The sequence below is a fragment of the Passer montanus genome, unplaced genomic scaffold, assembly GCF_014805655.1.
Source record: "Passer montanus isolate IOZ18808 unplaced genomic scaffold, ASM1480565v1 scaffold26, whole genome shotgun sequence".
NCBI classification, from domain to species: domain Eukaryota; kingdom Metazoa; phylum Chordata; class Aves; order Passeriformes; family Passeridae; genus Passer; species Passer montanus.
In genome coordinates, this window is record NW_024367261.1 from 9,822,643 (window position 1) to 9,848,117 (window position 25,475).

General features: G+C 43.6%; 2 protein-coding genes across 9 annotated transcripts in view; one reads left to right on the forward strand and one right to left on the reverse strand.

Annotated features, from left to right (window-relative positions):
* Positions 1–20,652, forward strand: part of KCNG2 (potassium voltage-gated channel modifier subfamily G member 2) — a 51,370-nt gene extending 30,718 nt beyond the window's left edge. For all 4 annotated transcript variants that reach the window (XM_039712267.1, XM_039712266.1, XM_039712268.1 and 1 more), the window contains one exon: positions 19,780–20,652. In XM_039712267.1, coding sequence (XP_039568201.1) covers positions 19,780–20,574 — 795 coding nt within the window. In that variant the 3' untranslated portion in view covers positions 20,575–20,652. The remainder of the gene's footprint in view (positions 1–19,779) is intronic.
* The window catches only part of SLC66A2 (solute carrier family 66 member 2), a 112,166-nt gene that overhangs the window by 20,563 nt on the left and 66,128 nt on the right, over positions 1–25,475 (reverse strand). Inside the window, exons 7-8 of one of the 5 annotated variants that reach the window (XR_005627796.1) lie at positions 22,941–23,092; positions 20,533–20,653 (exon numbers count right to left, since the gene is read on the reverse strand). The exons of 1 other annotated variant lie outside the window; for it this stretch is intronic. Coding sequence is in view for 2 of the 4 variants with exons in the window: in XM_039712274.1 (XP_039568208.1) it covers positions 23,086–23,109 (24 nt within the window). In the remaining 2 variants the exon portion in view is untranslated. Of the gene's footprint in view, positions 1–20,532; positions 20,654–22,940; positions 23,110–25,475 lie in introns of those variants that run through there. 3 more of the 5 variants (XM_039712275.1, XR_005627797.1, XM_039712274.1) reach the window with 3 other exon arrangements.

Consider the following 25,475-nt stretch of genomic DNA (forward strand, 5'->3'; position numbering starts at 1 on the left):
AGACCTGCTTAGTATTCTCAAGTGTAAGCTGTGGATGATTCATGCCCTTGAAAATCAAGTCTTAGAGATATTTTGTTTATTCTTTAGTTCATCAGATTTCCTAAGGGTTTAGTCCCTTTTTTGTGCAAGCAGTTCACTTCCCTAGGATTAATTGTATGTAGGCCAGTGACAGCTCATCTGAAAAATGGTAGAGGAGGACATTCACATTTTCTTCACATACGTGCTGAAATGCAATCTGAGCAGTTGGGGGTGGGGACGTGTTGAAGAATTCGTGCCATCTCTAGTTTTACCCAAGTCCAAGCTTGAAATTAAATGTTTGGGCTTATTTCCCAACCCAAATAAATAAATAAATAATGATTTCCCATGTGGTTGTGAACTTCAGCGACTAAGACAGTACTTCACCCCATGAAGTGCTGGCTCTGAGCTGAAGGCTGAGCCCTCCTGGAAGCAGCTCTTCCCATGTGCTGTCACCCAGGGGTTGGATGGCTTGTGCCCTATCGCCACAAGCAGGAAAGAGGGAGATCATCCCCAGACCAGAGGCATTTACTGTTATGTCACCTTGAAAGTAAAAAGCAAGGTGATGGAAAATGGATCCAGCTGCTCCAGAAAGACCCCTGCACCTCGATGAGCACCCTGCGTACAGTTAAACCCAACCTCTGATTGCAAGGTCTGCTCAGGTTACATCTCAGCTGAGGAGTTTGATTTGGGATCAGACTCCTTCAGGAGCAGCCAGGAAAAAACAGAAAACATTTAGTATGTTCACTGATGTATGATTTATTATCAGATCTTTATTTTAAAGGCTTTTTCTGATTTAAAATTTGAGGATGGTATTGGGGACTAGTTCACATTATGTTATCCTAATAACGTTTTTTCAAGATACCATTTCTAAAGCACATGCTTTTTACTGCAATTAACCATCAGGGCTCCAGTATCCTGAATTCTAAGTACAAGAGATATTCTACTGTTGAAAACTGAGATCTATCTAGTGTTTAATTGTTCTCAGGTTTAAGTAAGAGCTGAACTATTGCTTTAAGAATTATGAGTGTTTAGGAACACTATGTTTTTACTAATTGTCTAACATAAGTAGGGATTCATAATAATAGGTTAATAATGGTTTTTTCGGTGGAGCAGGATAATAATGAGGATAGAGCAAGCATATGAGAGAAGCCTGGATTTCTCTTTCTTCCTTCTCTAGAAGGAGCATATTTTCATAGTCAAATGCAAAATTTTGCAATAAAGATGAATGCAAGCTTACTCATGTAAAAGAAGGGACTCTGATTCCCAGAATGAGGCTCTAAATAATATTTAGGTACAAGCAACCATAAATTCCTATTGCAGCATAAAGTCAGAAGGGTTAATGCTCTCCTTGAATGTCTAAGCTGGGGAGTGTTAATAAGAAGCTGGAAGATTCTTTTGCACCTCTATGCAGTATTGGTGAGACTGACACTAGAATACTGCAGTCAGTCCTCACATTCATGTTTTTCATGGTGTTTTGAAAAATTAGGAGATGGCTAAAGCCCTGTAAATCTTAGACACCTGGGGAAAATGCCATACAATAAGAAACTTGAACATTTGTGTTGATTTAAATTATTGGAAGGAAGGTGAGTGGATTAGTCACACAAGTGAGTTGTTTATGAGAGGAGAAGAACTACATCATCTAAAAGACCTTTACAATAAGCAGGAGGATGATGCATGGATAAAGGCTGGATCCTTATACATTCATATGGGAAACTATATGACAGTATTTAATACCAAGGTGATTCATTACTGGGACAGGCTAGGAAGAAAATTAGTGGATTTTGTGCTTTTAGACATTTTCAGTTGAAAGCTCAGTGCCCTTTTGTTTAGCACTCAGCTAAACAGATTTTACTTCAATCAAAAGAAAAACATCAATTGCAGATCAAGTTACAAAGGTGAAATTCTTGCAATACAGAGAAGATCAGAATAAATTATCCAACGTTCTTCTGTGCCCTTAAATTCTGAAAGTACAGAGCTCCTGCAAGTAATCTTTGTTCTGTGCTTTGGACAGGGAAGGTCTGTGGACAGACTGGAAATGGTTATTTTGTTTGAGACAAAGGTGGCTCTCTTGCACAGGGGACTGGTGAAGGATCACTTCTGGTAAGGCAAGGAGGAGGCATCTGCCCACTTGGAGTCACCTGTAGGGTCTGGGGCCGTGGCTGCAGACTCCCTGCATGTACTCCCTATGTGGCTTAGCAAGCCAAGGCAGATCTGCAAGTAACAAGCATGGAGATAAGAGAGCTTATGTGAATTCAAATTCGTGGTAATCATCCTGAGCTGTATTCCCAGTATCTAGATTAAAATTTGTGCCCAGGGATAGCTCTTTAGTCTGGCTTTGCTGTCTCCTAACAAGCAGAAAAAGGATGTGCATCCCTCCTGACTAAGGAACAAATAAATAGTAAATACTATTTCAAAGGCACACCATACTCAGTGTGCACATTTTCCAGGCTTTCTGGCTGGCATTGCTGTTGTTATGGTTCCATGTCAGGGCTGTCATAGGTGCTCTGGCTAGCAAACAGTGGCCTTTTCCTTGAGCTGCTGTTGCCACAGAAAACAAAAGCTCTATGTGCCATCTATCTGTTGTGTTACTGCTTCAAGGAAAGGCAGAGAGGCCAATTATGAAAAAAGCCATGCTGGGGAGCAATTTTCCATACCCTGATCCTTTAATGCCATCTGAACGGACAAGCTGTTACACCAAGTGATGTTCTGCAGAGGTGTGAAAGACCTCACACAAGATGTAAGTTTGGGACCTTAAAAGTTAGAAGTAATTACCAGGTGGGTGAGGAAATTATTTTAGGTGCCTGCCTTTCTCTTTTAAAATAGAGCAGAAAACTCAATCATACATTTTGTTAACTTTATTAGCTGCTCCAGGTATTCTGGATGATAGTGGCAATCCCTGGTGGTTTAACAAGAGTGGGAAGGCTCATGCTCCCCTGTACTGTAAATACTTGTTCTTACTAAAGGTCACCTTGATTCACCTTAAGTGTTACTATTCTTTTGGAAGTAGTATCATGTATTTCAGATGCTGCACAATTGTCAGTAGAGTTAACAGAATCAGATCCTGAGCTACTTTTCACTTACCCAAGTAGGATATATATTTAGTCTTTTTTTTTTCTCATTTAGCTTTTATTTGCTTATTAAATTAAATAAAAGCCACCAATCCAGTGATGTGTATAATAGTTCCTTCTGGAAATTTCAGGAAAGGGACATTCAAGTATGTGAAGAAAACAAATGCGAAGGCAGTCAGGTTCTTCTATGTAAAGTAACAAGACAATGATAAACTTTTTATTTCAAAATTTTCAGAATGGGAGATTTCAATGAGAGATTTAGATTTCATGATGAAAAGTCTCCTCTAAAGGCAAAATCTGCTGAGACAAAATCGTAGCAGGAGCCTTCAGGCACCAGGCTCTTTCAAGACCACCACAAAAGTCATGTCCAAGACATAAAAATAGCCAGAGGCACAGAGTATCCTCAAGGCATTTTAGGCATATCCTACCTTTAAGTGGACTTCTCACCTCTCTAACAAACAGCAGCTATCGAGTGACTCAAAGAAAGTAGCTAATACATCACAGAAGTAAATCAGTCAGGGATGTATTACAGCAAAAGCTGCAAACACACAGTAAGAATTAAACAACCAAAAGACATTCAGAGAGGTTCAGCTGAAAGCCAGATGGCCATCATACTAGACTCTTCATTGTTTTTCTTGGTAAAGACAGAAATGTCAACAATTTGTCTCTGAAGACAAATCTTCTCTTTTTTGTTAGACAGCAGCCTTTGTCATCAGAGAAGAAAAGGTGGAACTTAGAGAACAATATCAAACATTCTGTCCTGATTCAAAAAAGCATTTATAGGCCTGAGACCCCTGAGCTCAGTCATTTGTAGCAGCACAGGGCAAAACAGGAGAAGCAGATCAGAGAGCTCATTCTTTACCGCACTTCGTAAACGTGTTGGGAAAAGATAGCCTAATTAGAGATGCTGTGATAGGAAGTTACAGTTCAATAACCTTCAGCTGAAGAACATTACAACAAAGAGACTTATAAATAATGAAGTTAATAATAGCTTGTAAAGAAGCCAAAACTATTTAACCTTCTAAGCTCAATTTACACACTGTGCTTTAACTTCCATAACGTTGAGGATGGGGAATAGGTAAATTGTGAACGTGCATTTTAAACAATCTTGTGGCTAAAGGTTTCATTTCACAAAGGTACACACAAAAGTAATCTCAGAGATGGTTAAGAGAGTCTTGTATAATGATTCTCAATAGCCTTTCATAGACAAACTGTTCTGTAAGAAGCTGGATGAGCAGACAGTGAGGCTGACTGAAAACTTTCCTAATGGCCATGCTCTGGGCATGGTGGCCAGTGACACAGAGTCCAGTTGGAGGCCAGTAACTAACAGTGTGCCCCAGGGGTCTGTACTGGTTCTAGTCTTGTTAGAATTCTTTATTAGTGGCCTGGAGGGTGAAGCAGAGTGTACCGGCAGCGAGTTTGCTGATGACACAACCTTTGGGCACATTGTGGCTGGACAGTTGTGCTACCACCCTGAATAGCCTTGGCAGGCTGGAGAAACAGGTTCAAGAAGACTGTGGAGCTCAGGAAACCCAGCAAGAAGAAATGCAGAGTCCTGCATTCCTGGTGAGGAACAGCCCCACACAGCAGTACATGTTGGAGACCACCCAGAGGGAAAGGAGATTGGTAGAAAAGGACCTGGGGATCCTGGTGGACACCTGGCTGGCTGTAAGCCAGCACTGTGCCCTCACTGCACAGACTGGAGTATCCTGGGCTGCATCAGGCAAAGTGCTGCCAGCACATCAAGGGAGGAGATTCTTCCCCTCAGCTCAGCACTGGGGAGGCCACACCTGGAGCAGTGTCCAGTGCTGGACTCCTCAGTACAAGAGAGATACAGACATGCTGGACAAAGTCCAATGGTGCTTGCTATCCGAAGATGGCACTCTGCTTGAGACTGGAATTACTGGCATTGTTTTTATGAACTTATCTGTTCAGTTGTTGCTCTGCTTGTGATACTGAGACCTTAATTTTAACTTAGAGCCACATGTGATGCATATATGGTTTGTTTTCATGAATGAAATTATTAATAAAACTGCAGCTTGTGTTTTTACTTTCATTGTGGAATACACTGTTCTAGAAATTACAGTACAGTCAACAAAAAACATGTATTAAAAAAATATCTCCCTGCTGGTGTTACAGATAACTATTTATAGTGTATAGGCACTGAGGGTGACTTTTTATAAAAAGAATCCTGGGGAATTGGACTAACTAATTTCCCTAGGGATCATCTGAGAATTTGTTATACCACTCTCAGCTCTGCTGTTGAAATGCAAAAATCATAAGCTGTAACAGTATCACCAGTTTTGGCATCTGAACTGATCTACTGTACTTGTACCCTTTATTGCTAATTTGCATTTTGTGTCTGCTCCAGACTCCTCAGGCCACAGCTGACTGGAGGCCAGGGAAGGACCAAATGACTCAGTAGCAATGGTCACCTGCCTTTTCTGCATCATGCATAAGGAAGTTTCTGTAGGCACATGAGATTCATATTCAGTTTAACATTCACATGTCCTTGCATAAGGGATGTAGGACTCAGAGCACTGCAGAATATTTTAACTAGAAGTAAGGTGTTTCTTATTTTTTTTCTTTCATAAGCTAAAGTAGGTTTTCTCCTCAGTACTTAAATCAAACTGGTAACACACACTCCAAATTACAAGTTTTGAGAGCATCCTTTACTTACAGTTTCAGTTATCACCAATAAGCAAATATTTGCTTTCTTGTTGAAGTTCTCAATTGGCCTCATGTAGTTCCATCAACTGTTCTGTGTAGTCTTGTTTTTAGTTTGGGAATGCTTCGGGACAGAATATCTTAAACACAATGTCTATGGCCATCATAATAACTGAAATAAAACTACATATACCTGCTGTTTAAGTATATGGACACCTTCCTCATACCTCACCTGCAAGACATGTTTCTAGGCAAGGAAATTCCTTTTTGCAAGTGAGACCAACTCAGTTCATGCTGAATCCAACTGAGGAGTAACTGCAAATTTCTCAAGTCTGAGTCATGCTAGTGTGGTCTCCCAACTCCTTTCTGATGGTCAGAGGCATTTGATGGGCAAGCTGTCTTTCAGAGAGATCAGATTTGTCTGAAAGCAGTGGGAAGTGATGAGGTTTGGTTTTAATAGGTGGTGTTGCTTCTGTGTGTCACGCAGACAGTGTTAAAATCACAGAGTTGAGAACCTCTGCACTGCTCAATCTAAACCTTAAATGTCAAGTTCTGTGAAGCTTTCTGCATCTTTTTTATCTGGCTCCCATGGAGTTTATAAGTGTGAGACCAATGGCAAATGCAAATATCGAGAGGTAGAGATCATATCCTTTGATCATTTTCCTGAGAACTGTTTGTGAGGCATCTCACAGATACAGTCTCTAATGTAAAAGAACACATTTCTTTGGTTATGCTTTGTCGATCTGAATCTCAAGCCCTCCTTTCCTGCTGTCCAAATCCAACTGTTATATGGAGCATATCTCAGTAGCAGTTTATTTTTCCAAGTTCAGGATTGCTGTACTCACACACTGAGGAGACCCACTGGGTACTGGTAGTCCCCAGCATCACTGCTGTACATCTCACTGCCCTCTGCACCAGCTCTGCCAGCCACTGCCAGGGACCCCTGCTGCCTGCAAAACCCCTGGTCAAATAGCACACCATGTGCCAGCTTTGCCAACTCTTTTACAAGACAGTCCTTCCTCTTTGCAGAGCTGACTTAGGCTGCTAACAAATAGAAAACATTTGAAGGAGTGATTGGTTTTTCTTGCTATTGGTTGTGTGGACAGAGTGCTGGATAACAACTGACTGTATTTAATCATGACTGTATTTGGAGAGTTCTCACCATTTCTTCTCTTTGGCTCACTTGCTCTTCTTGGGAAAAAAAGAAATTGCTTTCTGCAGTTGTCCCACCCCTGGAAAAAAAACTGAAAATCCACCCTTCCTTCTTCATCGAAGTTCTCTAAATTTTGGCAGAGGTACCTGGTTGTTCCATCATGGCAGCTGCTTCAAGAGCAGATGAAGGAACCATGGTCCCAGTAAGAAAATCATCCTTTGTTGTATAAAGGAAGATTAGGAGGAATGTTTATTTTATTTCTCTGAGAATTGCCCTTAGATTGAGGGTGGGAACACAGAACTGTGTGACAGGTTCACACAGAGTCCCTTAGTGAGCCTGCAGACCTTCTGCTCAAAATTCCCCCTCTTAGCAAATTCACCACCTGAGCTCTCCATGCTTGGCTCTTCCCAACTGTGGCTCTCATGGCAGCACTTGCTATAGGGTTGCTTTTCTCAAATAAGGAGAGAAATCCTTATGGATCAAGGAGCTGCCCTGGAAGATTTTGAGGACAGTAGGTTACAATATAGACTTTGGGAGCCACCTGAGATTCTCTGCAGTGTTTTAGGCTTAGAAGTCAAAAAAATGGAGAGTGTTTCTCTGCACTGCTTGGGAACAAGGCAAGACTCAACTAAGATAAAATTACTTTTGACTTGTTAATAACTTTATTCTGGGCCAATGAACTCTTTCAGACTGCAGGATATCTTCTCATGAATAAATAGCAAGTTACGTCCTCTTTTAAATATTATATAAATATGCTGCAATGTAACATTAGTGATAAATAATTAAACAGCTAAAACTATTTCATAAAAACATTGGTAACTTTGTCACATTGTTAACTGGTTTATATTTGGTGCAGTGTGGCTCACCCAGCAAAATATGCTCCATGTTTAATTTCTTTTAATATCTCAGTGGTTCCACCCCCATAAGTATCTATCCCTACCAGTGAGTTTGTTCTCCAAACTTCCAGGTAAATCATCCAGGGAATCTGTGAAGCTATCTCACAATAATAGTCTCTTGGCCTTCACACATGTTTGTAAAATTACTACAGCTACTCATCACAGCCTAACATCTTTGAGCTACAGCACAGCTCCTGTATTCCATATATTGCTCCACTGCCTTTTGCAGGAGAGCTTGGGCACTGTGGGCTTATTGAGTACTGTCCCAATGTTCTGAAAGAGAGAACTCTTTCATTTATTTGAAATGAAAATATAATCTGGAAATTTCATTTCAGAACTCCAGGATAGGTTGCTATCAATTCTGGAGGTTTGGAATGAAAGCAAGCAGGCAGATTTACATTTGGCTGCACCTCATATAGCTAGGCTGAGGTAATGAGCTGATTCATGTGTACGGCACTTAGAAGAATTGCATTAAATCATTCAACATTATAAATGCTTACATTTTCATTGCCTAGAGTGTAGCAATGGAGATGAAATATAAAAGTTTTTGATACTGGGGGTTTTTGCAGTGTAGACATTTATATTCAAGACAAATTGGTGGTATACAGATGGGGAAAAAAAAGTTATAAGATTTTTTTCAGAAGTTTTTAAAGAGGCTTGAGAAAGGACCAGGAGAGATCTATAAAGTTGTTAGGTTTTCTAAAGGTAGAGCATGATATTAGTTCCAAGTAAAAACATCAAAAACATGGTACTGAGTACAATCAGTCACATTTTGATCTAGTCTGTGTAGAACACCTCTCATTAATCAAATTTAATATAATTTTTGAGGTTATAAAGTTTTCAGAAGAAAGAAACTTCTGATGTAGGTACTTCTGTAAGACATTTGAATTAGTGCCACACAATAGTCTTCCTTAATAAAAAGGCATTTTTCAAAAATTAGCTTCCTTATTGTTTAAAAAAATTATCTTAGATCTCATAATAGTAGAAAACCAACATAAGATATCAAGTGAGACTTGAGATACTATATCCAGAATGATATCCATTTAGCAGGAAAATTGAAAAAAAGTTTTTAAAATGGTTTAAAATCTCAAAATTCTGCTTTATAGTGAGACACTAGAAGTTTTTTTAATGCAGTGGGAATCATAATAAGAGAACGTCTGTGGGCAACAGTGAACTGAAATAACTGAAAGCTGCAGCTGGACAAACTCAGCTCTGAATTAAAGTGTGCTACAGTGTAGGTAATTAACAATGGAAACCATTTATCTAGACATGCCTGCGTGCATCTCACAGCGTTTTTAATACATTCTGTCAGTCCTTCTAAACGTTATAGCTCAGCTCAGCTGAAGCCATGCATATGATTCATGAGCCACTTGGCAAGATCCTCTGCTCCACAGAGGATCAGCTTAAGAGCCTCTTCTGCCCTTCCAGGGTGGTGAGCCATTGCCATCCTGTCCCTGACTCCTGCTGGTGTAGGAGGTGCCAGCAAGGATGCTGTACATCTTCTCGCTGTCTGGGGCTTCCTTGGCCCTTGTGAATATTCAGGCCTGAAGGCATCAGTAAGATGAAATGAGCAGTGACAGTTCATAATTGTGATTAAAGGCAAGGGTAGCCAGAAAAACTCAGAAGCCTGGAAGCTCTCTGAAGAGTGACATGGCATGAGTCTGGTCCCATGAAGGCAGCATCCTAACCCAGGTGTCTTGTCCAGTACTGACTGTGTTTGTAGGGAGTGCCACAGGGGCTGTGACATGCTACTGGTGGGGCTTAGCCACAGCCAGAACAGGCTGTTCACCAGGACATGTGCCAGCCCATCCCTCTGGGCATTCACTCACTCTACCCTCACCCTTCTATAAGTCACCCACACAAACAATCTCTTTCCCTAGCCCCATCTAATTTCCTGAGCCTGGATTCAAATAGGAAATAGAGAATAGCCATCCTGAGCTGTGCTGTAAACTTGGCACCTGGTACACTGGGTAGAGATAATGACAAGAGAAATTGCAGCACTCTCCTGAAAAGTCCCTGCTCTGACTGAGCAGACACTGCAGAGATTTTCTCCCAGTCTGCAGTTCATTGCCTTCACACACAGTAGAAATGTTGGGTGTGTTAAGGTAGGCTCTTGTGTGCTGCACTGCTGTCAAGAAAGCACTGTTTTTACTGTTACCTTGAGCAGAAAGACAGAATATGAAAGTGTGTGTGGTTTCACCATGGTCACATCCACCTTGTAAAAACCCATCACAACTTAGAGAGCATTTCAGTGCAAGGGCACTGCGGGAGCTCGCTGCCAGCTGTGCCTGAGCTGCTCCCAGCAGGAAGGCAAATCTTCCCACAGGCAGCACAGGCAAATCCTTCCCTTGCTTTCAGATAAGAGGATAAAGGGAGACTGCGGGAGGAGAGATACAGGTTTGGAAAAAAATGTCAAAGGAAATCAGTAAGCTTGACTCTGTCCTCCTTTCCTCCAAGGGAAAAAACAGACACGCCCAGATCCTATAGCAGGTTACAGGGTTGCAGGAACCAGTAAAATAAATATGGGTCAGTTAAACAGAACTAGCAGTGAGTGGGAGGCAGGAGGAGAAGAGCTTCAAAAAATGATTGAAAGAAGTTAGAAATTGGGGTAAATAAGAGGGAAAATACACTTTAAAATTATATTTTAATTAATTAATATAATTAATAAGCAAGAGAGAGAGGGAGAACAAGACACATTATTTTTTTAGTGTGAGACAAGCCTGAGGAGGAGAAGATGGAAAGAGGATGCTGGCTTTAGGAAGACCACGGTTCTAGGCAGTGTATATCTGTGAGCACAGCCAGGTGCCACCACATCACCTTTTCCCAGGCACTGGGTAGGTGTGAAAGCCTTGGGAATGCCACTGCTTTGTCACACAGCCCTGTCCCTTTTGGGCTGGTTCTTTTGGAGTTGTGTGCAGGTGTTCCCATTCCCTGGGGAAACTGTTCAAACTGCACCCAAGTGCCCTTGGCAAGAACTCAGCCCTGGTTCTGCAGTTTGATGCTTGTTTGGTTTAAGGGAGATAGCCCTCATCTTTATTTCTGCAATCTTGCCCTGTCTGTGAGGACCAGGTATGCTGCAAGTGCCAAGTGCCATTGCTCAAGCTTTTCCAAGTGCCAGCTGAGCCTGCCTTGTTTTCAGCACACTAGGATAGAAAATACAGTTCTTCAGAAACCAGATTTGCTAAGTTGCAGTGTAACTGGGCTTCTTCATATGAAAGCTCAGGCTCAAGCATTTGTTTAGATTTGCAGATACTGGATTTTTTAAAAAAACATTGTTAACTTTCAAGGCTCTGATGCCTCTCTCAGAGCTAGAAAGTAGAGGGAGCTGAGGAGGAAGATTTCTAGTCATGTAAAATTAGGGGAAGAGGGGCACACTTGTCAGCAAGGACACTCCTCATGCTTCATTATTCTCTTGGGGATTTTTACTTACAATTTAGGTGAAAAAAATGGGCCAGACTCAAAAAAAAGCATTCTGGAAATCCAAAAATAGAAAATTCCAAGGTAATTTTGGTCAGAAATAGTAAAAAATCAGTGTTTCTAAATTGAAGCTGTTCTTTGGAGGACACCTTGGATTGGTGAAATCACCATTCTTTTTCCTGCCTCTGTTGGTGGCAGTGGCTGATAAACAAATCCTCTGTGCTCAGCTGCCCCAAGGCCAGGCTGGGCAGGTTGTGCTTGGTCCAAGCACAGTGGGCTGTGCAGGAATCCTGGGCACACCTGGACCCCTGTGTCACCCAGGGGTGTTTCCCACAGAGGGCTCAGCTGCAGGGCAAAGACAAACAAGTCATATGGGCTGTGGTCTGTAAAATCCTGCCTCGAATGCCATGGGAGTTGATGAGTTTCAAATACAATACCCTGTTTTCCTGGACCTGTGTCTTCCTGTGTAGCTATTTGTCTTCAGACAGTTTCCCGATGGCACTGAATGGTTGCAAAGTGACCAAAGCAGACCCCAGCCACAAAAGTAGTGTTTTGATTTAGAATATTTGTTCAAGCAAATGGCACTAAATCTGTTCTTTTACATATAGGTTGTAATTGTCTAAGTATTAGTAATAGCCTGCTTATGTCTTACACTCATGAACAGGCAAAAGCTGTGGACCAGCCAGGTGGGGATCTCAGACCCCAAAGGCCAACTCCACCATCACCAAGAGATCATTTCCTTTGCCAGCTGAACCTTATGGGCAGGTAGGACTTGGAGGGGTCCTCTGAGGTGAGCACAGACCCTGTTCTCATGGGAACTACATCACGCCACCAACCCTCAAAAAGGATGAAGCCTGAGAAGCTTCATCTCAAAAGGTGTCTCATCTTCCCTGTTCTTGCAGGGGTCTTTTTTGGAACCTCGTGTGTCTTCTGGAGACCAGGTTCTGAAAGCTGGTATAGCTGCTTCTTCTCTGGCCAACACTGTCCTGCCAATTAGTGAGGTGTTCCCTTTGAACGTAGCCAGCACAGACTGATCATGTAAAGTGCCTTTCCTTTGCCTCCTACCTCCTCTCCTACCTCCCCTGCCTGCTGGTTGCAGCTATTCAGCTGATGGTGCTGCCCTTCCCAGCCACTCCTGGACCTCATCTGCAGAAAATGTTATCCAGGGTATATCACTCCTCCCTATGTTATAGTACAGCCCCTCACTCCTGGTAAGTGGTGTTATCAGAGTGGGAGATAGGAGCAGCTGGCTGCTGGAGCTCACACTGGTTCCTTAAGCTGCTCCCAGCCACAGTCACAGAGTCTGAGGAGCTTTAGAACATTGGATGTCTTGACACTTCCCCCAGCCTCTCTGGATGAGGTGCTGTGCTTGTTCCTGATAGACATCTGAAAATCAGGCAAGTTGACTGTTTCATTGATATTTCATGGTCTGATTTATTCTTTCCGTGTTTTCTGCTTCTTGCTGAGTTTAGGTTTTGGTTGCTTTCCATAAATAGATCCAGATAGCATTTTTTTTCCCTCTAACAAATACTGTTGCTTTTGGAGAAGTGTGTGCTAAAAACGGGCACAGGCATGAGGAGAGCTAGTTCAGAAGAAGGTATTAACGAGAGGGCATTTTGTGCATCAGTAGTACTACTTACCTGCTTTCTGTTCTTCTCAACAACAGCTCTGGGGCAAAAAGAGGCAGGATAGTGGACCAAATAATATATCTCCATTTGTCAGGGGCAGTACATGAAGGAGGCAGGGAAGTGGAAGAAAGCCTTAGGATCACAGTGAGTCTTGATGATCACATCCCTCGTGTCTGTATCTTTCTCCACCATTCAGATGTACATGCCAAATCTGCGCAGTCAGCTGTTAAGACATCAGTAGCATTTCCAAGGAAAAAGGTGTCAGTCAAACAGGTCTCAAAGCTCAGTGTTTATATGGCTTATTAGTGTTTATAAGGCCTAATTACAGTGTCTAATTTTGGTTGTACAGTATGGGGCTGAGATGGCTCAAAGCATCAGCTGCTTGTGGATTGGGCAGAGTAACCCAAGGAGGCACAGCTGGTTCCCTCTGAAGCCTCCTGGATCAGGAGTACCATCCTGATGTGTCTCCCATCTTTGTAGTCCACAAGGGTAGACACAGGTAAAATCCTCACGTGGTCTTCTCTTCTCTCTCATTGACTCCCAGGCCCTTTTTTAGATTTCCAAGCCACCTGGCTTCACAGCTACATGTCAGAGGAGCAATTTGACACAAATTAAAGGCACATGCAGGTATCTCATTAACACCCTGGCTGCATGACTGCAAGTGAATAGCACAGCATGCAATTCCATAAGCTGATTAGACGCTGGCTGAGTGTTTTAGCACACCCTGCAGTTACCTTCCAGCAGCTGCTGTAGTCTTTTGGCATCTCCCTTGTTCCTGTTGGTGTTCCGTGTTTATTTGCAGCTTCACTGGCAGTCTGAGGGGTTTTGAGAAGTGGTGATCTGGGGCTGTGCTGTCTCAGGACCAAGGGAAATCCAGAGGGGTAAGCAGGTGTAGCTCCTGCCCACCTCCTTGCCCTTTGTCCTCAACAAAACAAAGACAAGTTGTATAAGAGCTATCTTGTGTCCATAACAGGTCTGCACAAAGTTGGCAGTAGCCCTCCCTTCAGAAGGCACAGGTAACCTTTGCTGGCAGCTGGGCTGAAGATGAAGCACAAACCAAGCTTGAGTTACAGATCAAACTGTGGACCACAAGAAGCAGAGGACTCTTTCATGGTCCTTTGGTGACTTTAAAAACAGAAATTGTTACTTTGACTTCATAGCCAGTCAGCTTTGAGGAGAGGCTGTGCAGTTATCTGAATCATCTTTGCTCGGGAGCACAAGGAAATATTCGGAGCAGGCTGACTGGAGTTCAGCCTGACCCCAGCGTTAATGGAAGAAACTCCGAGTTACAATCACCGTGTCTGTGGGTGGTCAGAGCCAGGAGAGATGCCTGTGCCTCAGGGCAGGGTGGGATGCTGCCCTTTGGAGGTCGCTCACATGGCAGAACTCCTGCACTTATCCCTGCTGGGAAAATTGTCTGGATGCTTTAACCAGAAAATCACTTTTCATCAGAAAATTGCCTTTCATCAGAAAGTGCCAGCTTGAGCAATACCTTTGAGTTTCGTTGGTGAGGCATGTTTCTGGGAATGTTGCTCTTTTGCTGGAATTTTTCTCAAGGAAGGCTTCTTCATTTTACAATGACAAGAGAGAGCAAATGATCCAGCAGCCAGTGCTCCAGGCACTCCCACGCACTGGGACAGAGCCAGATGCAAGCTTCCACCCTGCACTCATAGGAGTAGGAGCTGGGTCTCTCCAAAGCCCAGCAAAGACTCCAAGTGTTGGGCTGCTGAATAATTGGTAGCGGAGGAGTGTCTGTCCTCTGGGTCACCCTGCAGGTGTTCATTGAAACAGGCAGCTCAGCCTCCCACCGAAATCCAAGGGGAACACCCTAAGCCTATGGAGTGGGGACTGTAGGCAGCCTTGTCAGCAGCCTCAGGGCTGCAGGTCTCTTTGTCTGTAGGTCTCAACATGGATCTCTGATGCTGAGATCTCAGTTGCATCAGAATTTCAAGTTCCACATTGTTGTTAAAAAAGAGTTTGATCTGATGTGCACAGAGAAACACTTGAAACATGTGACCCAAAAGGCTCAAGTAACAAGGGGCAAGTGGACATGTAGCAAAACATAATTTTAGAAATGTCATGATTTTCAGGCTTATGTAAGTACTTTTGTATGCAATGCCTCTCATGTTGGGGTTTCTTATATATATATTTGACAGAAAGGGAAATCTCACTATAGGGTCAAAGTGGGCAGCATTGAAACTTCTTTCTTCAAAGTGCCGTGGAGCTGCTGACCTGACGAAAAAATGAATGGAAAGCAACAAAAGAACTGGAGCGGTTAGAGGTGATCTGGCTTTTGACATCTTCTAATGCAGAGGGATTAGAAGATGGAGTCAAAGCCTGCAAGAATCTAAGGAAGAGTCACAATTTTTTCTCAGAAGACCAGAGGACAAAGGCAGGGCCAAGAAGTCACACAACACACAGTGGAGAATTTTTCTGAGGCTCAGTACAGGGTTCAGTACAAGTGAAATGGACTCTGCAAGCCAAACCAAAATGTTTCTGAAAGATGTCTGCCACTTTTAGACGGGCCATACAGAACAATAAATACAATAAATAAAAGATGGATTTGAACTCCAGTGACACTGATTTTCCTTTTTGTAATTTTCCTTTTGGCAAAAAAAAAAAAAAAACAGTACTCCAGAAGAAAGATGCTGTGCTTGGCTTTTTGACAGCAAATTTCTATATTTCCTAATGAAGGAGACTCACTTTAATATGCCTGCACAGAATTACTCACTGATGTTGTTCTTACTTTCTTTCCTTGTTCCCCGTGTTGACATTGTCTCATGTGTTGACAGTACATAGCCCCCAAATTCTGTGCAACTGCAGATAATTTCCCATATTCAAGAAATTTCTGCATGAAAAAGAAACCCAAACTACTCATAGTTTGAAAGAAACAAATGTACACAGATAAATAAATATACAGACTTTGTGAAAAACAACTGTTTTCCCTGTAGCTCAATTTCGTCAATCTAAATATGAAAAAGTAATGATAAAACTGTATCCATTAGATTACAGCGTGAAGAAAGTTTGTTACTTGGTATGAGGGAGAGCTGTTTTGCTTATAAATAGTAAAAAGCAGTGTGTAGTTGTTAATGGACATGTTTATGGCCACAAGCTGGTATAGCTCGATCTTTTTTGAGAACATACAGATTTGATGAAGATCTATTTTGGGCAGGATACTTTATTCTGTTAGGACTTGTTTTTCTTGTGTTCCAATGGCTGATTAATTCCTGATTTTTTTATCCATTTATGTGTGTGCCTTTCTGAGAATTTTTGCTTTGTTTTCTTGAATGGAAAACCTCAAAAGCCCAAGCAGAATTACAGCATCCATTTGGACTGGAACGCACAGTTAGAAAGGTTTAGAAAGCAAAACTTGCCTTTTTTTTTTTTTTTCTTAACCAATGCTGTAGTCAAGCAAGAAAAAAAAAGCAGCAAGGAAAAGCAGCTGCAACTGAAAGAAATGAAGTGCAAAGAGTATGAAACAAAATTTTGAGTTGCTGTTTTTTATAACATGTGAGGGTAGTACTAGGACACACCTAGATGATGTTGAAACATGGTCCAAGGGATAGGAAAACATTTAATTAGTGGGAAAAAAAGAGACCTCTGGCAGGTTGATTGACACACAGATCTGTTTTCTAAAAGTATGTTCAGACCCTCTTATTCTTAGGACAGCCTTTGGGCAGAGCCTGGCTTGTTCAGATTGTGCTAGGTTAATAAAGGATACTGAGCAAGTTGCTGGAGATAATTATGCATTTGCTGGAAGGGGGGATTGTTTCATCCTGTTGAAGTGAACTCTGTGTAGTAAAATATTATCACTCCACTGTACTGAAAGTAAACATTTTGACTTTCATATTATTTGTCAGCTGTGGAGAGTGGGAAGAGTGGAAAAAAGCCAGGGCCCAGCCGTAGCTCTGGATGGTGGAAATTTCAGCTCCTCATTATCTTGATGGGCAAAGATGCATCTTGGTTCTGCAGTGCTGGATTATCTGAGCTCCAGATTCCACCAAGCTTCTTGAGCTTGGCCGAACAAAGGTTGCCAGGCTGCTCCTGCACCTGCATTCGGGATGTAGCTCTGCAGGATGACTGAAGACATAAATAGAAATATTTAGGTCTGTGAACATACACAGGATAAACATGTCAGAGTGTGGGAGAGCAGACAGGTCTTCCAAAAGTCATCTTCCCTGGTAGCCCATTCGTGTGGAACAATCTTCACTCCTGTTTTCTCCTATACCAAAACTCACACACAAAAGCACTTCTGTGAGTCTCCTTTCCATATGCAGCTAATAGAAAGTGCTGGGGGAATTAGGTGCCAAATTAGCTATTAATCACCTTAGTGACTTTGTAGGTTTATTTTAAGGCTAAATTTGCCATTCACTGACTTTGCCAAAAGTTTTAGTGGCAGTAAAAGTCTATATATGTGCATCAGAATCCAGAACACTTCCTGCCATGTAGGGCTCTTAAGGCAAAGTGCATCCGAGTTTCCATAAGTGGTGTTCCAAGTAATGGTGCACCTGTCAGAGAAAGCAAATTTGGGTGTTCATCTTGTCATTGCTGTTGCTTTGCTCAAGCCAAAGCTATTCTTCTCTACGTTGTCATCCTAACACCACAATCTGATCCTGTAGAGCATCTGCAAGGATAGGGTGAAGAGCTGCAATCACCTGCAGCGACTGCCCTTAGGTGTGAGATCAAGCATATCCTGATGAGAGATTCCCAGGCAGCAGAGTTCTGGGACAATATGGGTTGGAGGGCTGGTTTCTGGGTCATAAGGAGAGAAGTTACAGTGGTACAGGCAGAGTCCTTCCACTGACTTTGTGAGCTTTGTCTCTGGCTCACAGAGCCAGATTTCTGTTGTGGTGTGAAAGCATCTTGATTCTGTATTTGTCAGAAAAGCCTGACAGCATAGTTATGCTGTGATAGGAGGAAAGCTCCTAGAAACAAAATCTTCTATGTATTATGCTTGTGACAAAAATACTTACTTATGACCAAATTAGTTTGGTGAGGCAGATATAAATTAAGCTCCTTCTAGTGTTCACACATATCAAAATTCGGAATTTAAAGAGAGGCTATCCGAGCTACTATACTGGTAAAATAAGATTATCATTCCTCCCTGAAATATGCTTAAAACTTGACAGTAATTTCAATGGAACAAGTAATTTTCCTCTCCATATCAGCATGACCCCCTGGGAAACAGTGGGAGGTACCTCATGTGCCAACTGAAAGTAGAATACAAAACAAAAATCCATAAACACAAGGCATCACAATTTTTTATTGTGGTTACTACAAGGACCATAAATGCTGGCTCTGAGGATTCCTTTTCACATCTCTGTTTCTTGTTGACATTTCTTTAGTTACTGTCTCAATCTCTTCTTAAGTGTAATATGTGCAGGGTGCCTCAGCATTTTGGTTATCACATTGAGGTAACCCAAGGCTTTGCATTCAACGTGATGACACTGCTCTCACTGCTGGCCCTTGAAACATATCCAGTCCCTCCACATTTTGGGGAAGGCTGCAGTTAGTGATGAGGGCAAAAGCCTCATCAGTCTTTTTCTGTCTGTTTTCTTTTCCAACAGGGAAAAAGCCTGTACATACACACTTCAAGAGGAATGAAGTTAGGATGTGCATTAAAAATTTCCTTGTCTCTCTGGAGCAAGAGACTCCTGTAGCTGAGTATGTGGGCAGAACTGCTAATACATGTGCCAGGTTCTCAGCTTCTCCAGTGGTGAAATGGGAACCAGCTTGACACAGCTTTGCCATTCTCAAATGATGTTTTATTGCTATAATTTGGCATAGGCAAGTGAAATAAGGTTGGGCATTGGGACCTAATACCTGTTGCATCCAGTAGGAGTCATGCACCTCACTAGCATGGATTGATTGCTTACAACAAACTGTTTCACAAACTGTTCAAACTGGCACATTGAGTAAATATACATCTCCCTTAAATAAGTATACCCTTGCCTTCCACACAAAGCCCCCAGAGCATTCACACTTTTATATGAGCACTTACAGAGGAAACAGCACTAGCCCTGTAATTGTCCACATCAAAATCTCTTTATTTAGAGAAGCTGTTTATTATTCAGCTGGAGATACCAAGAGTGATATAGCAGGGAATTGCCACAACCGAGGAGGGGCCATCACCAGCATTATTGTTTGTTGCCTTCCCAGTGCACTGAGGCTTGTTTACAAGCGTCCTAACTAAAGAGCCAGAGCTCTCTTTATTTGCCACCAAGTGAGCCTGCAGGGAAGAGCAGGGGAAGAAAGCCTGGGGAAGGCACTGTGGTCACTAGTTGTTCCAGGTGCAGTAACTAAAAACACTTATCTGTCCATACCCCATTCTATCCTGTGGTATTTTTTCTTTTAGAAATGCCTACATTTCTCAGCACTTTATATAAGCATTTGACTGTAGGGGTAGTGTGCTAATAAATGTTCACTGGATTATAAAATATGTACTGTATTTAGTGAATAATAGATTATAGATAACTCCAAGGATATCACATAAAATGTTGTAGGTGTTTATGAGGCATTAGTAAGCAATTTATTATTGATCAGGAAGGGAAGGAAGGATCACATATTTATTACAATCCATGAATCCTGTATTAATCCTTTTTAAAAGGTGTTAAAGTCTTGGTTAGAAATGAAGTGCGAGCCGCTGGCCTTTTAGCAGTAGGCTCTCTGACCAACAGCTGGTAAGATCACACCAAGTTCTTGGCAGCTTTGGGACACTCCAGAGCATGCATTGTTGACCCGTCCTCTAGTCAAACACGTAGCCTCTGGTTTTAGTACCTCTCAGCAGCCGTGATTTTGCCTTTGGTACATCCACAATTCGTATCAATTTCACGTGCTGCTTTCCTTTAAGAACTGACACTCACTTTGTTTCACTCCCTGGCTAAGTCTGTTTCTTCCCTCTTTTATATGTTTCCCACTCCTCTTCTCCCCAGGGTGAATGCTCACGAAAGTGCTATGACATCTTTGTGCTGGAGACGGTGTGCGTGGCGTGGTTTTCCTTTGAGTTCCTGCTGCGATCCATCCAGGCAGAAAACAAGTGTGCTTTCCTGAAAACCCCGCTCAACATCATCGACATCCTGGCCATTCTGCCTTTCTACATCTCTCTCATTGTGGATGTGGTTTCCACAAAGAACAGCAGCAAGCCTGGCGGGGGAGCTGGGAACAAGTACCTGGAGCGCGTGGGGCTGGTGCTGCGCTTCCTGCGGGCGCTGCGCATCCTGTACGTGATGCGGCTGGCGCGGCACTCGCTGGGGCTGCAGACGCTGGGGCTCACCGTGCGCCGCTGCACCCGCGAGTTCGGGCTGCTCCTGCTCTTCCTCTGCGTCGCCATGGCCCTCTTCTCGCCGCTGGTGTACTTGGCTGAGAGCGAACTGGGAGCCAAGCAAGAGTTCACCAGTGTCCCCAGCAGTTACTGGTGGGCCGTGATCTCCATGACAACTGTTGGCTACGGGGACATGGTGCCTCGTAGCATCCCCGGACAGGTGGTAGCCCTGAGCAGCATCTTGAGTGGGATTTTGCTGATGGCTTTCCCAGTCACATCCATCTTTCATACCTTTTCCCGTTCCTACAGTGAGCTGAAGGAGCAGCAGCAGCGAGTGGCCAGCAGGCAGGTGCGCCAGCGGCGAGAGAACACTGAGCTCCTGGGAGGTGACAGTACAAGGGGGCTCAGTGCCACATTCCCACCAAGTGCTGGTGAGCAGGAGGGTCTGATCTTGGTGGACCAGTAAGCCAAGAGAAGTTCCTGACCCTGAACAGCTGAGGACATACGTTGGCAGCCCAAGAAGCAGTGGACAAGGGAGGTCAGTTCTGCAAGAAGAATGCCATAAACTGCATAAATGAGGGGCAGAAACATACAAGGTTTCTCTAAAGACCAACTTCTGATCTTAAGGGACCTCTGAAAAGAACCCCTACAAATCCTACCAAGTATAGCTCTGCTCCATTGCTTTTCTTAGGGCTTTTCTACTGAGCAAGTATTTTTGGGTATGCCCAAGGAGCAGCCATTGAACATAGCCAGCCAGCAGAATGTAATGTGAAGCACAGCCTGTGCCAGGTGCCATGTGGCAGAGCAACCAGCGTGCCACCTCCTCCGTGCCCTGTTCAGTGGCACTCCCTGTGCGAGGGGCTGAGCAAGGGGCTCCCCGTGCTGCAACACCCCACAGCCCATTTGTTTTGGCAGCACCACCAAGGAACACAAACCTCGGACAAGCCAAGGGGCAAGGGCAAGAGAAGGGCAGAAGCATTCCTTCAGCTTTACCAGGGGCTTGCTTTTGTCTTCTACAGATGAAGCAGCGCAGCTAGAGTGCTGGCAGCGCTGCCAGCTCGGAATTGTTTGTGAGCACAGTTTGCATTATTTAGTAGAGATGCATATTTACCATCCTAAGCTTTATATCTTAGTCCCATGACAGAAATATACATACAAAAAATTTTCCTGACTATGGTACTGAATGTTAACTTGGTTATTTTTCCTTTGCTAACAGTCAAATATTAAAAATACCATTACAAAAGATGACATTTCTCCATTTTCTGTTAACTATTTCCATCTCTCATGTATCGAGAAATGAGTTTCACAGGCAACTGAACCAATCTGAACTACACGTAGCTGAAGAAGGGGAGGGTAATGTTAAACCAGTAGTGACTCCCAGCTTTGCATAGTCTTCCTCAGTGGTGGTGGCTGCACTGAGTGCAGCTGTGTGCAAACAGGAGTAGGGGAGCAGTACAAACCCAGTGAAGCCAGTGGACACCTTCAGTGGGCCACTCCTGGCCCAAGCTGCAGTGCAGCAGCTGTGCTCTGCGTCAAGCAGCCTTTTGGTTTTATCCTCCTACTAAGAAAAAGACAATCCTGTCATTAGAACAAGTGTTCTGACTCTTATTCCTGATTCTCAAAGCATTTAAGTCATTTTAAAGGGAAAATTAATCATATTGTGGCATCTGCATGTTTGCTTATTGATGCCAGCCCCAGGCATGAGCTTTCCAGCCCGTGTTCTGGTGGAGCTGCGTAGCTGGTCCAAGTCAGGATCCTGTGTCTTTCAGTGCTCCAACAGGTGGGATGTGGTCAGGGAATGGAGGGAGATAGAACCAAACAGTCTCTTGTACCTACACTCCTATTTGTACTAAAGCCATGCAGTGTCACCCTCCATATTCTCCACCCACTAGGAAGGGAACAAAACCTGATGTATTGAAGATGGGATTTATCTGGTCTGTTTTTTTGGGGTTTTTTTTTTGCCTCAACATATGTTTTAAAACTAATCCTACATTAGCAAACTCTCATATTAAGCCATTCCTTATAGGAATGAAGCAAGGGAAATGGAAAAATTACACTTTATTTTAATAAAAATATAAAGCTTTGTTGCTGACTCTTTGTGTCTGATGATTTGGGTGTGGAGGGAGGTGGTGTTTTGCCATGCTGATGTGAAGTAACTCATGTTACTTGCTGCTGAGCAGTGCAGCAGATGGAGACAGCAAAACTAAGCCCCCCTACCCTGCAGGATGCACCTGGGTCAGCAAAGCCCCAGCTGTGTTGAACTGCAGGCAAACCAAATGCAGGGGCCCACACCAGGGCTCTGCCCATCCTTCATGGCCCAGCAGCACCGGGAACACATCTGCTCCTTGTGCTAGAGAGGAGGGCCAAGGGCTGGTGCCTGGTGGCTGGGCTGACTCAGACTCCTGGCAAAGCAATGCCAGCACTGGCTTGCTGTGACTCATGAAAGATTTTTATTTTATTGTTTTTTTTATTCCCGGTGCAGACATTTCTTTCCTTAAGGATTTTTAAGGTCTGATATCAGGGCTACAGCTTTGGAGCCAGCTGATTGCAAACGAGCAAAGGGAGCAGTGGCAGGGGGACAGTGTGGCCTGGTGCTGAGGAGCAGCACTGCACCTTCTGGGGGCATTCAAATGCTCAGTCTTAAGGTGGCACCCGACAGACTCACTAGATGGACTCACAAGTTCACTCTTCATGGTGATCTGGCTCATGCACACCAGGTGTGTTTCATGCTCCATCTCCAGTGGGAATGAAGTGACCACAGCTAGTGTGCATGGAAGGTACAGAATGCATCTCCTCAAGGTGGTGAAGCCCAAAAATTGCAAGTACCCTTACCTTACTACTAGAAAAGCCACGCTGGAGGAGACATCCTTGCAGAATGAAGAGTTTCACACTTGCAGTGCCAGCAAATAACCATGAATCAATGCAGCTTTTGGCTTTGTAGCATGAAAAAAACAGTGCTGGAACAGCAAACTGCAGCTCAGCAGCTGTGTAGAAAAACAGACTGATGACACCATATTGCTGCTCTTTTCCATCAAGTTGCTATTGTCCTACAATAGTGAGATCTTTGTATCTTTCAAAAGGCACATAATTAATTCCAGCATGCACAGAGTTTTAATAAAGTGACAAAACCCACTCATTATGTCTCCTAGTCAAAGCCTGGCTTTTAATAAAGTTTCATTTTATCTATTGGGATGACAGATGAGGAAACAAATATAAACCAGGAACCTTTTAAGCAAATTATTTTTGGAAGCTATATAAAGTTATGATGCACACATTGCCAGACATAAAAGACACTAAGAGAATAAATTTCACCCAGGGCAGCTGTAGTTATGGGTGATGCTTATTGCTTTTGATCAGCTGCTGGAGAATGTTGGTTTTGTTTGTTGTTTGTTGTATGTGGTGGTTGGGGTTTTTTGACACAGCACACAGATGATTTTAAGGCCATTTATCTCTAACTATAATGCCACACTGCTGTCTGCAGGCACAACAGTGCTAGCAGGTAGTTATACCTGTTTCTTTGAACAACTAAATGCTTCACTAGTAGCACACTAGTGCTGTGCATGTGCACAGCCACTTCTACCACACAGTAGCCTCAGTTAAGAAAAAGCAGTAATGCAAAGAAAAATGTGATGCTGGTGCCATCTCCTCAGCTGTAAGCCAGACTGAAGCTGCTGTCCCACACTGTAGAGGCCAGAACAGGCATGGGCTATGGCAGCCTCACAGCAGATGCTTCAGAGGACAAAGATCCTTGGCACCTACAAGCCACAGCCTTAGAGGACTGTGAAGCCTTGGCATGGAAAAGGACTGAGGCACACGGAAGGGCTGATGGATAGAGAAATCCAGTGTGGTGCTGCTGGCCCATCTGTGGCTGAGTGAAGTCCCTCACTCTCCCAGCTAGCAGCTACCACAGCCAAGTGCATGTAAGCTGGGACACAGAAGGGCAGGAGGGGGGTCTGAAATGCTGTGTTTGCTGCCAGTGCATTTCTAGATGCTGACATCCACTTGGGACTGGCTGGTTTACAAGGCTGTTTACAGGAAGAACTGCCCATGCTTCAGGGTGAACCTCACATTATGTTCTAGTCCCTGTCTTTTATTACTGCTGTTGGCACAGGTACCCAGGAAGTGTTTATTTACTGGCGCACTGTTCACTCTCATATTGATGTCTTCTTTCCTATGGAAAGCCTCCAACAAAGCTACAGTTGTCAGTCAGGTCCTTGAAACCTGCCTGGCTCTCAAGCCTAAGGATCACAATCAGATTTAACAAACAGAACTTGTGGGCCCATTTTTGCTTAATACCCAGTACTAAATGTGAGCTTTATTTTATGTCTTAAATTTTTTTAAATTTCACCTAACTGCATGCATCTCAAACATCTTACCATGGAATTTCTCCCTCCATGGAGCCACAGTGCAGACCACTGTCTGCCAGGCACAGCAGAGGGAGAGATTTGCCCTGAGGGAGGCCTGGGGCAGCACTGCACCAGCCAGCAGGGCTGGGTTGGTGCAGCATCCAGAGATGGGGTTCCCCATTGTTTCCTTTGGGGCCAGCCTCACCATTAGTTTCCCCACAGTGAATGCCAAAGCAGCAGCCAGTAATACCAGCACTGTCTGGGAGAGAAGGTGCAGGCACTGCGAGTGTTGAGCAGGCTTGACTGCTGTGAGAACTGCTTGGTCTCTACTGCCAGCAGAGAGCAGGCAGTGTTTACTCCCCACCCTCACATTCCTCCTCCTTTCCTGCCCATTTTGCTGATTTACCTACCTTTACCTTCATCTTTTGGTTTTCCTTCTATCCCTTTCCTTCAGGAGTATCGCCTTTCAACCCCTTATTTGAGCAAGTTCAGTCTCCCCCACATCTCTCGCCCTGTCCAACCCTCTCTCCTCCCCACCTCCCCTTCTCCAGCTCCGGCAGTCACTGCACACAGCAATAGCAAACCACCTCTCCATGCCAGAGCAGCCCAACATCCTGGATCAGCAGCCTGGTAGGATGCAGGAGGTACACAGCAGCTGCAAGGCTGCTCCTGACAGCCTTGGCTTGTTTTCCCATCCAGAATGAACAGGTAGGGTGGTCAAGACTACTCTTGGGGCAGCAGCTGGCCATGAGATGACAGACTCAGTGTCCTCATCTTCTGTGCAGAGGCTGCCAAGCACATATCCCTCATCTGTATCCCATCTTCAACCTCAATTCTGCAGCCTGCATGACACAGGGTCCTTTTAAAGCTATGTAATAATTTGTTAGTAATTTGTTTTTTACCATGAGCATTGCAAACACAAGTTACCTGGTCTCGATGGTTAAATTTACCCTGGCATGTATGGAAGAGCAAGGAACAGAAATCCAGAATCCCTGCTGTGCATCACGACTTCAGGACAATT